General features: G+C 35.6%; 1 protein-coding gene across 6 annotated transcripts in view; it reads right to left on the bottom strand.

Moving 5' to 3' along the window:
• The window catches only part of STXBP5L (syntaxin binding protein 5L), a 418354-nt gene that overhangs the window by 24660 nt on the left and 380144 nt on the right, over positions 1–13550 (bottom strand). For all 6 annotated transcript variants that reach the window (XM_074214609.1, XM_074214607.1, XM_074214610.1 and 3 more), the window contains one exon: positions 13154–13393. In XM_074214609.1, coding sequence (XP_074070710.1) covers positions 13154–13393 — 240 coding nt within the window. The remainder of the gene's footprint in view (positions 1–13153; positions 13394–13550) is intronic.

Below are 13550 nucleotides of genomic sequence, written 5' to 3'. Positions count from 1 at the left end.
GTGTTTTAAATACACCTCTAATATTATAACTCAGCATTAGAAGGAAGCTCAGAAGACATCTAGTCTAACTTGCTGGTGAATGGAGCTGGAGGATGGCACATTACTATGCTGATTTTTGTTTATTTGTTTCAATCATGTCTGATTTTCCATGACCCCATTTAGGGTTTTAAGGAACCTGGAATGGTTTGCCATTTTCTTCTCCAGCTCATTTTACAAATGAGGAAACTGAACCAAACTTGAGTGACACAGCTAGTGTCTGAGGCCCGATTTGAATTCAGGAAATTGGATCTTCCTGACTCCAGCCCACTGCACCACCTAGCTGTTCCACTATGCTGATTAGATATATCCTAAATTCATGCTGTTTGACTTCATTGGGCCATTATGCCTCAGGACAATCTTTTTCTTCCTCTGAATTTAATTCTTTATCTGACTTCTTTATAAATCATTTTGTAAAAGGAAAAATATCTGTCTAGTTTTAAGGAAATGTTATTTGTTTTTTCTGAGGTCTCACTGGGCTGCAGGGGCCCTAATCAGATGTAAATTCCCTCCTATTATTCAATTTAACTCCACAGTTAAATTTAAATTCACCAAGACAAGAGCAATCTCAGCTCATCCCTCTATCACTCCTCCAGCTTCCAGACTTTCAGGATGGGTATTTGACCTTAATCAGGAGGAAAGGGTAGGATTTTCCTTTGCCCGATTTTTCCTGACAGTTACCTGCACAGGAAGTGGGCAAGACTTTAAGTCTCTGTTGGTTTTTCTTTCTTTCTTTCCCCCAGGCACTCTCACCTAGACCTTTGTTATTCAGCCTGTCCTCAAACAGTTTACTGTCTCTCCAGAAGAAAAAGTTTTCCAGGCTCTTTGGCTCATAATCTCAGTATATTCTCATTTGTGCTCACCCCACATATCTTGCCAATTCTTATATCTTGCTGTTTCTTTCTCCACATCTACCACAAAATCTTTCTCTTCCTTCAATATACACATCAAGCATGTAGCCTAAAAGAAAAGTGAGATGCTCAAATTTAGAGACATTTCCATTCCAAATGTATGTATGCACTGTTTGTACTTGACCCTTGGTAGAGCCTTCTGAACTCCTCTTGGTCTGATCAGTCATAGTCAAACATGTAGACATAGTGATGTCATTTTGGATCTCCTTGAGAATGAAGGACAACAATCAACTAATCTCAAGCATCTTCTTCTATGTGACAACCTGTTTTCCACATGTTTCTAAGTGCCTTGTATTTATTTGTATCTTTTCTCTTTCTGTTTAGGTCCCTCTTAGAAAGTATTGCTTTATTTTATTTGTATCTATGGCAACTTTCACAGTGTCTGACACATAGGTGCTTAATAAAAACCTCAATTCTCCCCATAATATCCCCTGCAATGATTATTTGATAACTATCAGAATGATGGGAAACTCATTTCCTCCAGAGCAAACTGGCCTCCTTGCTATTTCAATATTCACTTCTATTCCTTTTGACTATCCCTCCAGTGCTTACCATATAATAGCTATTTAATAAAAAACTTGCTTTATATTTTTGTGTTCGATTGGAGAAAAATGTCTGCCTTATTTTGTATTTTATGTTTGTTTTTAAATCACTTGGAAGAAATGGGCAAGGCAAAATATTTATTTTGAATGTTTAATATGACTGGGTTGACTTTTCCATCAGAATCTCAGGAGCTAGATTAGATTGGAATTCACTCCTTATCCCTCTCTTCCCCCAGCAGTATCCCATCAAATGGCCCTCCATTAACTGCTAAAGGACTTCCCATGAGGGGACACTCACTATCCCCAAGATAGTTCATTCTACTTTTGAAAAGCCCCAGTTGTTAGGGAGATTTTCCTAACTAGCCTAGATTTGTCACTTTGCAACATTAATTCACTGTTTCTAAAAATATAAGCTATCTGATATTTCTGTGTTAGTTACTAGATTCTGAGAGACACCCCATATCTCACACCAGCACTTTTGAGGTGCCATTGCTTGTGTGCTAAGGAAAATATGATTCACCCCCCCCCCCCCGACACACACATACACTTTGGTCTTGACCTGTGATTTCATCAGAGTAAGAATACACTGGTGTGAAAATTACCTTTAAAGATAAGAGATAAGAGTTCTCTAATTCAAAGTGTTAAAGAGTTGCCTGAATGTACTGAGAAATTTAAGGAGCTTGCCTGTGGTCACATGGCAACTAATGGGTCAGAGGAAGAATCTAAGGACTTTCTATCACTAAGTAAGACTGGTTCTTTATTTACTATATGATTTTACTTTTCTATGGACTTAAAAGACAAGTATGACACATTAAGTGTTGAGCAATTATTTTTCATCAAAATTCAAGCATTTCTACTATAAATAACAAATGATTTATATTAAAAACTCACAGTTAAGTTTTGGAATAGAATTTTATTTTCCATCTAATGTTTTTTTTTGCTATGTTAGAGGATATTTTTAGGATTTAGAAACTGATGTTGGAACCCTAAATGACTTCTAGATGGGCTGTGCCCTCATCTCATTTACAGAAGAAAATGATCTTTGAATAATCTTGGAATATGGAAGGGTGCCACAGGAGCAGAGATAATGATATGTGCTGATTTTCAAAATCCAGAGACTATTGTGTGGTGAAGAGGGTAAAGCACATGGCCTAGAGTCAGGAAGTCCTGAGTGCAAATTCAGCTGTGTGACCCTGGACAAGTCATATAACTTCTGTCTGTCTCAGTTTTGTATAATGTAAATATAAAAATTTGTAAAATGGGGATAATATTAGCACCTCCCTTCTAGGATTATGGTGATAATCAAATGAGATATATGTAAAGTGCTTAGCACAGTGTCTGACCCATAGTAAATAAATAAGAAAGGCTCATTCTCTCCCCTTCGCCTTCTTTCACCCCCTTAGTGAAGGGAAGAAATCATCTACCTACAGGCTAGTGACCCTGCTTCTGATTTCTACCAAAATTCTTGAAAAGAAATGGTTTATAAACATTTAGAAAAAAAGGAGTCAGTATGGCCTACATGTCAGGGAAGAGTCAGAGAGCTGCTCAGAGACATTTTTACACTTGGGGTGACAGTGGTAACAATACAGAAGATGATCTAGCCAAGAGGACAGTAGTTCTGGGAGAAGGTGGGTGCCCCATCTTCATCCTTATGTGGATTAAGAAGAGGAGATAGGCACTAAGAATCCAGTGCTATGGAGGCTTTAGTGTTGGGGGCCTGGGGGTGACTATCAACTTTGGGTTTTGGAAGACTGAAGGTCAAAGGTCAAGGAGGCTGATCACTCTAGGGAGCAGTGTACCCTTCTGGGCAGGCAGTATGCACTTCTTCTAGAGAAGGGACCACACCTATCACTCCTTCAATATTTAGCACCTTGGAGAAAAGCCCTATTCATTCTACATTATTTGCAGATCTTTTCACAGGTATTAGAAGTAACGAAAACTTTCCTCAAAATTAGGTTTAAAAGCTGGACATTCTTATTAAGTGATGAATTAACTTCTCTTCAAAGGAGGTTGTCCATCAGAGGTTGGATAACTACTTGTTAAGGATATTGTCAGAGAGATTATTGTTTGAGTATAAACAGAACTGGGTGACCTCTGAAAACTGAGGACTGTGAGCCTCAAGCTGTCCTCTCTTTTCATTCCTACCATATTATGCATTATTATAATAGCCTCCTAATAGATCTTCCCACTCTCCTCTCTTGTTCTTTCAAATATATTCTTGGCATCCCTGCCAGAATACTCTTACTTTGCATAGATATGAATTGTCATTCTCAATAATGCCAATATTTGAAGACAATTGACCTGTAGCTCTTTAAAGTTTACAGAACATTTTATATGAATTTTCTTTTTTAAGTCTCGTATCAACCCTGTGAACCAGACACTATGATTCCCATTTTACAGGAAACTGTGGCTTAGAGGGATGAAGTAACTTACCCACCCAGAAAACAAGCATCAGAAATGTGAACAACACAGATTTTCCCACTTCCAAGTTTAGTGCTCCCATATGCCTCTCTGCTACTGTATGGTTCTTTTAAAAAGTCTTCCATATTGCTAGGTAAACTTCATATTTTTCCCTAGTGTTCAAGTCACTGCACAATCTGGCATCAATCTCCCTCTTCGTTTACCTTTACATTATTCCCAACTACACAGTTTATCCTCTGAATAACACCTCTCTCCATATCTTGTGCTCAGGTCATTCCTTAAGCCAGCAATATCTATCTTCCCTATTCCTCTGATGAAGTTCTACTTGTCTTTTAAAACTCAACTCAGTCTTATTGCATGAAAATTTTCTCTTATCCCTTGTTGATCACAACCTTTTCCCCTACACACTGAGCTTCCCACTTTGTTTAGCACCTTTCTAATGTACTTAACTGTATGTGACACTTTTCTGTGCCTGTGTAATATTTCCTGACTACACTGTAAACTCCATGAGTCAGGGACCACATCTCAACTGATCATTATATCTACCTGAGCAACCACAGCAAGGAACTGGGCCAAAAGCAGATACTTAATAAATATTTGTTGGACAGAATTTGTTCAAAGTATCTTCCGAGGTTCAAAATGTTAGGACTATCTTTTATAGCCATTCATTTTTTTTTTGCAAGGCAAATGGGGTTAAGTGGCTTGCCCAAGGCCACACAGCTAGGTGTCTGAGGTCACATTTGAACTCAGGTACTCCTGACTCCAGGGCAGGTGCTTTAGCCACTGCACCACCTAGCCACCCCAATAGCCATTCATTCTTAACAGTTATTGCAGCTTGTTGCTGGGTACAGTTATTGGCTGACTGGCATAAACTGATTTAGAAATGAAAGTAATACTAGAGAAATGGTGATTTTCTCTTAAAACAAAGCAAAACAAAAATAAAAACTCAACCACCACACCAAACCAAACCCTGAACAAGAAACTGATTTGAAAAAAATACCCTTGAGCAGTCATAAGCTAAATATCCTACACTATTTCTCTTAAGGGATTTAGCTATAAAGCAGACCTAGTTCTTTTGTATTTTCATAGTTCTCAGTTCCCTTTGAAATCCGAATGAACCTTCATCCAGTAATCCTAGATAGCTGAATGGCTTTAAACACTATGATAAAGAACCATCGATAATTAATACTCCCATAGATAGAACATTTCATTTTCAGCAACTTCATTTCCCCCCTACTGATCTGTTATATTCTTTCAAGTTAAAAAATCTTGTTAAACAGTCTCTTTGAGGTCTGTTGGGAATATACAAATGGAGGGGGGGTAGAGTGGAGAAAAAATGACAGGAAAAATTTCAATCATAAATGTTAAAGCCAGCTTGTTAAAAATGAGTGGGTACTTCCACTCACTCCTTTATACAGTATGGAATATTTTATAAATTTTCAGATTTTTTTCAATGTATTAATCAATTTTATTTTTTTCCACTGTATTTTTTCTTAAAAACAAACTGTGATATTGGCTGACTCTCTGGAAATGTGAAGAGGGAAGGGATACAAAAGAAAACCTGGGTGATATAAAAACAAAAGACCAATAAAATTTAGTTTTTTAAAGATAAGTAAATGGAAGACTTCTTAACTGCTACTCAGCTATTCACAAATCTTCAACTGCTCTGATCTGGTTTTGGAGGCTTGTCTCTGAAGGGGACTGCAACCATTGCTAGCATTTTGGGGCTATAATAGCTACTCATAACACTATAAAACAATTTTCCTTCTTCATTCCCCCTTAATGTTATTTTATTAGTAAAATTTCTTTCAAAAAGGAAAGACATGCTAAAGATTTAATATATTTAAATGAGAAAGCATTATTCATTATCAGACTTTTTATTTAGACCATATTTCTATAGTTAAATATAAACATTTTGTTTGTTTGCATTGCAATTTGATTTCCTAACTTTTCATTCAACCAAACTACTTCTTCAAAGTTACCAATTATCTTTTTTTTTTAGTTTTTTTTTTCTTTGCAAGGCAAATGGGGTTAAGTGGCTTGCCCAAGGACACACAGCTAGGTAATTAATAAGTGTCTGAGTACCTAGCTGCCCCATCAATGATATCTTAATTGCCAAAGCTAATGATCTTTTCTCAGTCCTCATCCTTAAAGTCCTCTCTGCAGTCCTTGACATTGTTTATCCCCTTTCTTGGAGGTTCTCTCCACTGAGTTTTTTTAATGACATTGCTCCTTCCTGGTTTGCCAGGTTTTCTGACTAACCTTCCCTTCATCACCTTTATTCATTCTTTATCTAAGTCATGCTCACTCACTTTAAGGTGTTCCCTAAGGCTGTTTTCTCTTTTCCCTCTATACTTTCTCACTAGTCAACATTATCAGATTCCTTGGGTTCAATCACTACCTACATGCAGATGATTCTCAGATCTCCATCTACTTTATAGCCTCTCTCCTGTGTTTGAGTATTTCCCACCCTTACACTGTGATTTCCTTGAGAACAAGAACTAATTTTTGCCTGGCACACAGCATATGCTTGTTGACTTGCTTTATCTTGCCCTCTCCCAAATCCTACCCTCTTCCCAACTCTCCCAGTGCCATCACCATGCTCTCAGATACTGAGCCTCAAAACCTGGTTTTAATCCCTGACTCTCCTGACTCCCAAATTTTATCATATCATATATGTATATATATATATATATATATAATATATATATATAATATATATATGTGTGTGTGTGTGTGTGTGTGTGTATGTGTGTGTATTTAATTCATATCTATCTATCTATCTATCTATCTATCTATCTATCTATCTATCTATCTATCTATCTATCTATGTATTTCCCCATTTCTCCACAAACACAGCCATAATCACATTGAGTTCAAATCCTCATCATCTCTTGCCTTGACTACACAATAACTTTATAGCTACTCTCTCAGACTCATCTCTTTGCCCATTCACATCTATTCTCTGCTCAGGTCCCAAGGTGATTTTCCTAAAATGTAAGTCTAAACATGTCACCTTCACTGTTGTTCAGTGAACTTTATTGGCACTCAGTGACTTCCAGAATTAAAAATAAAGTCCTCAGGCATTTAAAATGTCTCTTCCTTTTTTAGTTTTTTCTTTTACATTTTCCTTCCTTTTGTGAATTCTACAATCCAATAACATTTGCTGACTTGCAGTTCCTTGAACATGACACTCCATCTACTATTGCTCTTCCCTGTTCCTGGAATGGTCTTCCTCCCAACCTTTACTTCTTAGTTTCCTCTGGTTTTCTGCAAGATTAAGGTCAAATTTTATCTTTTACAGGCTTCCTTTCCTGTGTCTTCCAGCTCCTAATGCCTTCCCCTCTTAAGATTGCCATTTTCTCTGTGTATATCTTGAATGTACTTAGTTCTTTATATATGGTTTCTCTAATCAGAATGTAAGCTCCCCCTTCCCTACTTATTTGTATCCCCAGCACTCAGCACAGTGCCTGGCACAATTAATAAATAATTGTTGCTAAATAAGATTTCCTTAATATCTTATAATCTTTTTTTTTGCATCCTTTTAGTTTTATGTATTTCTTTTTAAAATTTTATCTGGGGGTGGCTAGGTGGTGTAGTGGATAAAGCACAGGCCCTGGAGTCAGAAGTATCTGGGTTCAAGCCAGGAGTACCTGGGTTTCAAATCCGGTCTTAGATATTTAATAATTACCTAGCTGTGTGGCCTTGGGCAAGCCACTTAACCCCATTTGCCTTGCAAAAAACTGAAAAAAAAATTTTTTATCTGCTCCTTCCCCACAATGAAACCTCCCTTGTCTTTTTTTATCAGTAACTGATAATATATGTGGTGTATTTTGTCCAAGTCTCACAATTAAATACTCTACATATTGTAGAGACTTAATATACATACATACATACACATACATATATGTGTATATATACACATAATGTGTATATGCTTGCTGAATTGAATAATGGCACTTTTCTTCAGGGCACAGGAGAAGTACTTAAAGTTAAAGAAAAAAAATCTTTCTCAGTTTCATTATGAGCAGTATTATAACTGTGTCTACAAAAGTTCCTGTTAAAATACAGACAGCCTCAAAAGGGTACTGGATTAGCCCATGTCATTAGCAAAGATCAGTTTATCTTTCTCTTGGCAGTCTACAAGATAGTGAGTAAATGGAATACAGGAAAGTCAAATAATGTAGAAATAGAAAAGTTTAGGAACCCAAAATCAAGAGATGGCAATAATAGCAGTAATATTATAGGTTATGTTTATATAATTTACCAAGCACTTTCCTCAAAAAAATGCCTGCTACATATCCTGCCGGCATAAGTATTTTTATTAGCTCTATAACTTTCCCCATATTACATGGCCAGGACTTAAATCTAGGCCTTCTGTTGTTTAGGTCCAGTGTTCTTTTTACTATACTGAATGAAGGACCCTGGGAAGTTAGGAGACAGCATGAAAATATTGCATACATGAAAGGAATCTTCATGAAGAGGTAGGAAATTTTACAAAAGACTTTACATAAAGCATCTCCTTTGATCTTCATAGAGTCCTGTGAAGTATATGCTATTATTATTATTATTCTAATGTTGTAATTGAGGAAAGCAAGGCTCAAAGAGTTTGTGATTTTCCAAGAGTCATGCAGTTAAATATTGAGAATTTAACTTGCATTGATTGCTATATGTTTTCAACATCTTTCTTCAGCTTGCCTCTTTGATATTAACATGTGTAAGCTGATTTTTCTGTAAAGAGATTTAAAGGAACCAGAAGGAATTCCCCATATGTCACCCTCCAAAAGGATATAAATGGTTTCTTTCCAAGGACTGGGACCCAGGAATACCAAGGATCTCCCCACAAAGTAACATTTCATTAGTGAGAAATAATTAAAGCTATCCTGAATAAGATTCCATGGCCTCAGAAGTATCATAAAATTTCTTCCACCTAAAATAGATTTCATGTAGTAAAACATAGTTGGAAAAAAGAGCTCACAATGCAATATGGTAGAATTTCACTTTTTATTGTGAATCTAAAAAAATCCCAACTCATATATGTGGATAACCTCCAAGTCAATATAGTTGGCTTTGACATCTCCCTGAGTCTTGCTTTTCCACCTGCCTGTGAGACATCTGCACTTGTATATCCTATTGGCATCTATAACTCAGAATGTCTAAAACTAAACTACTCATTTTGTCACAAAACTTATCTGCCATTTCTATAAATGGTACTGTCTTTACTATTTCTATAAATGGCACCATCATTCACACAGAGGAAAAACAAACAAAGTGATCTTTGACTTTCTCTCTCTCTCTCTCTCTCTCTCTCTCTCTCTCTCTCTCTCTCTCTCTCTCTCCTCTTCCTGCCCCTACCTTGCAATTAATACTTTGACCTGACCAGGGCACTTTCCAAAATCTTTCAATGTCTAACTATTGACTATAAGGTAAAATCTAAACTCTGTAGCCTCACACTTAAGACATTTCACAGTCTGAGTCTAATCTTACTTTTCAGCCTTATTTCACATTATTTCTATTCATGCACACTCCCTTTTAGAAATTAAACTAAACTACTAATTCTTTCTGACTTCTTCATACTCCTCTCCCCCACACTAACTTCATGTATTCACACAAGCTAGCCTCCATACCTGAAATTCATTTATTTCACATCTTTGACTGTTGCATTTCTTCAGGGACTAGTTTAGGTGACTGGATCTCCTCACTCCTATTAGTAACATTTTGTCCAGACTGCTCTTTTGTCATTATCACAATCTTCCTTGTAGCATATTTACTTGTGAACATGTCTTCCCTAATAGAGAATCATGGAATTTAAAGCTGTAAGAAGGGACCTTAATAATTATCTAAATCTCCTCATTCAAGAGATAAGGAAACTAAGTCCCAAAAGAAAGAAAATTTGTCGAAAGACACACAGATGGGCTGAGATTTATACCCAGATCTCAAAAAAAAAGAAATCCCAGGTGTACTTTCACTGCATCATACTCCCCATTTACTCTGACATTTAATATTTATGAGTATTTTAGGGTAAGAAAAGCTTGTTACAGACTAGCAGCCTTGGAGTTTGTGAGGAATTGATAATCATCTTTAAAGAGAAGGTGGCATTTGAATTGGGTTATTAGAGGAAGGAAAGGATTCATGAAAAAAGAACAACTCAGTTGAGTTTTAAAGACTAGGTAGGAAGCAAACTATGGGAAATGAAAAAAGTGTGGGAAAGGCATATAGGTAGCAAAACATAGTATATATTTTAGGAACAGAGTAGTCTAGTTTGGCTCCAGTGTAGAGTACAAGGAGGGAAGTAACATTAGATAAGGTTGGAAAGATAGGGTGACTCCAGATTGAGTCAGAGCTTGAATTAGTTTTTAAATTGCTTGCTATTTCAGAATGAATTATTTTTTATCTTTATATCCACATTGCCTACTTATGGTGTCTTGCATATTGTATATACTTAATAAGTTTGTATTCAGTTGAATGTTCTTGACTCTGCCCTGTGGGACTACTAGTGGGCTTTGCTTTCCAACAACTCAAGAGTTTTTTCCAAAAAGGAAGAAGGAAATAATCATATTCTATTTATGCCTTTATTCTTTGGGGTGTCCAAGATAAATAAAAAAATCCTATCATTGATTTCTTCAGGTTTTTTCTCTTAACTTTTCCTAGATTGAAAAAATCAAGGAAGTTTTTCAAACTCAAAGTAAAACTACATTAAGAAATCAACCCTTTTCCAGCTTGTTGAATTTCACTATATTCTGTCCATCATTATCTGTAAAGGCCTATCTATATAAGTTTTCTTTTTAGTTTACTTTATTAAGAGATCACTTATTCACTTTTGGGATTAAACTACATGATAATTTTATCCAATTTATTGGCTCTTGGAAAGCAACAACATTTAGAAATTTCACTCTTAAGTTGCTTATGCTCTTACTTTATTTTTTTCTTCCCTCTCTCCCTCCTTCTCTCTCTTCCTTCTTCCCTTCCTTTCTTTTTCTTTTCTTTTTTTTCCCTTTCTTCCTTCCTGTCTTCCTCCTTTCCTCTTCCTTCCTTCTTGGATATTGCTAATGTAGGACATTTTTGCACAACTATACATATTGGTAATGAGCTTTGTTTTTCTTGCCTTTTCAATGAATGGGAGAAGGGAGAAGAAGATAATTTGGAATGAAAATAAACAATAATTAATATGAGAAAAAATAATTAATTCTTAAAAACTGGGTCTGTGATTTATTAGGTTAATGATTGTGGCAAATCTCTTCCCCTCTCTAGGCTTGTTTCCGAGACTAGATATTGAGTTTTCTTCCAGTTCTAAATTCTAGAAAAGTACCTACCTATGAATTTTCTCTTATTATTTCATATCTGTTTTAGCCTCTCAATGCTGCTTTATATTTTATTCCAATTTCCTATATTCCAGCCAACACACACATGCCAGTTTAAAATTAAAATACTTTAATGTTGTTGGACAGTGCTCATTCTGAGATCTTGCTAAGGAAGATGCTGTCTTGGTATCTTAAATGGCAGGAACCACATTGAAATCTGGTAACACCAGAGGTTTCCTTTAACAAGAGGGATTAATTCCTGTGAGGTCTCTTATGAATTTGGATGCCAGAAATACACTGAAACTGCTCACAAAACACTAAAACTATGACCAAATATAACCTGATAAATGATGAATATGAACCAGTCTAAAACAGGAGCCAACATAAAATTGGAAATGGACCAGAAGAATAGATTTACTTGGAATTGATTTTATCCAATCATATGAGTTTTAATGATTGATTTTTTGAGAAAGTGAGTTTATTTAAACAGATTCTCTAAGCCACTAGTTTGAGAACAAATGGGCCAGAGAACCTCCTCCTCTTCTACAACTATAAACAAACATTTGGAATTTGGAATAGAAATTCCAAATTCCAATCTAGGTGGGTCTCTGGCTCCAAGGGACAATTTAGGTATAAATAGATTCCAGCTTTGATATTCTTATATACCAGGAAAGTCTCTATAAACAATTAAGGATACAATTACAGGATATAGGACTGTTGGAATTTGGCAGCCATTGTCTATTCCTTTTAGTACAGAGCTCAATCCCATTTCTGAAACTTGTTCCTATGCTTAACCTATATAAAAGTCTTAGGGTTTAATTCTGGTTTCTAAAATGATTTGGTTTTCTAATGATCTGGTTTTCTAAAATGATAACTAATTTATATATGATATCTTCCAAGATGATATATATATTTGAAAAAACTTTTAACAAATGTTTTCATTCAAAGGAGAAACTCTGGAGGTTAGCATTTTTTTTAACAAAAAGGATGAGAAGATATCATGGCTTTCTGATTAGGGAAATATTTGGGTGGTGGGGTCTTGTGACTCTTGTCAAGGACAATCCCTCTATATAAGAATTGATTCCTTCATATATAAACCAATTTATTTTTTCTGCATCTTTAAAAGGTATGCCTGACCCAATTTACTAATGCTATTCTCTTAATGCTATAAACTATCTGAGGGGAAAAAAAGTGTTTGTATGTAGTGTATGTTTATGTATTTAAGAGGAGACTTAGTAAATGAAAAACAACTAAAAAAATTCCTACAGGGGAACAATAGGAAGCACACTCCTTTCTAAGAAGAGAAACTACACTTTTTTTAAGCAGAGAAAAATTAATAGGAAATATGACTTCATAGTGATATTCAGAGACCTGGTGTAGATTCTCTCAGAAGCAAGAAAGGGAATTCAATTTTCTTTCACTATAATGAAAAGAAGGATGAGGAAGATTGCAAAGCATCCCTGAGGGACGAGCCTGGAAGATTCTAAAATATCTGGGAAGCCACCCTAGCTCAGGAAGCTCCAAGCTTCAGAGTTTCAACTTCTTCTGGGATAGCATAAAGCACCCATAGGTGGTGATCTGGCATGGAGCTTTGGAGAAATGTTTTATTTTTTTTAATTCATTTTTCCATTCCTCCAGATAACAAATATCATTGCTTTAAGACCCATTTCAAAGGTTTTCAGCAACTTATTTGCTAGAGTATGTTGATGTCAGAAGTTCCATGGTACAATATCATTTAATCAACATGATAATGTCAGTAAAGGGAGGAATGTTAGAATACAATATATTTTATTATGCTAGAGGATATCTAGAATGCTCTTATGCCATTTCTTATTATATAGAAACTTTATATTCATCATCATTTCAATAATAGATATATTTTACAGGCTAGCTTCACTAAATCAGAAAAATAAGTAAAGATGGAAGGAATAATGGTTCTTACCACTTGGAGATACCAGGACTGGCTCTGTATACCTTTGTTCATCCGTTGAAGGCAGGTTAAAGGAGATCATTAACACCATACCCAGACTAGTTCCAACCCACAGACATGGGGAGATTGTCATGTCATTTTTCCGTGCAAAAGATTCCATGAAATATAAAGCTGTAATTGCTTCCTTCGTCTCTTTGTCAATGCTGGAGATACTAGAACTTCTAGAACGATTATAGGAGTTTTCTCGAATTTCTATGTAGATTTGGAAAATAAACACATTGTGTTAATATGCATTTCTGGGGTAAGGCATAAAAATATATTATAACTAATTATGACTGAAGAGTAGATATTTTATAATGTTACATTAGGAATTTTCTACTTCAACCCATTTATTTCATAAATTTAAAAA

This window comes from Macrotis lagotis, chromosome 1 (genome assembly GCF_037893015.1).
Source record: "Macrotis lagotis isolate mMagLag1 chromosome 1, bilby.v1.9.chrom.fasta, whole genome shotgun sequence".
Classification (NCBI taxonomy): domain Eukaryota; kingdom Metazoa; phylum Chordata; class Mammalia; order Peramelemorphia; family Peramelidae; genus Macrotis; species Macrotis lagotis.
This window is presented reverse-complemented; position numbering and strand designations above follow the sequence as displayed.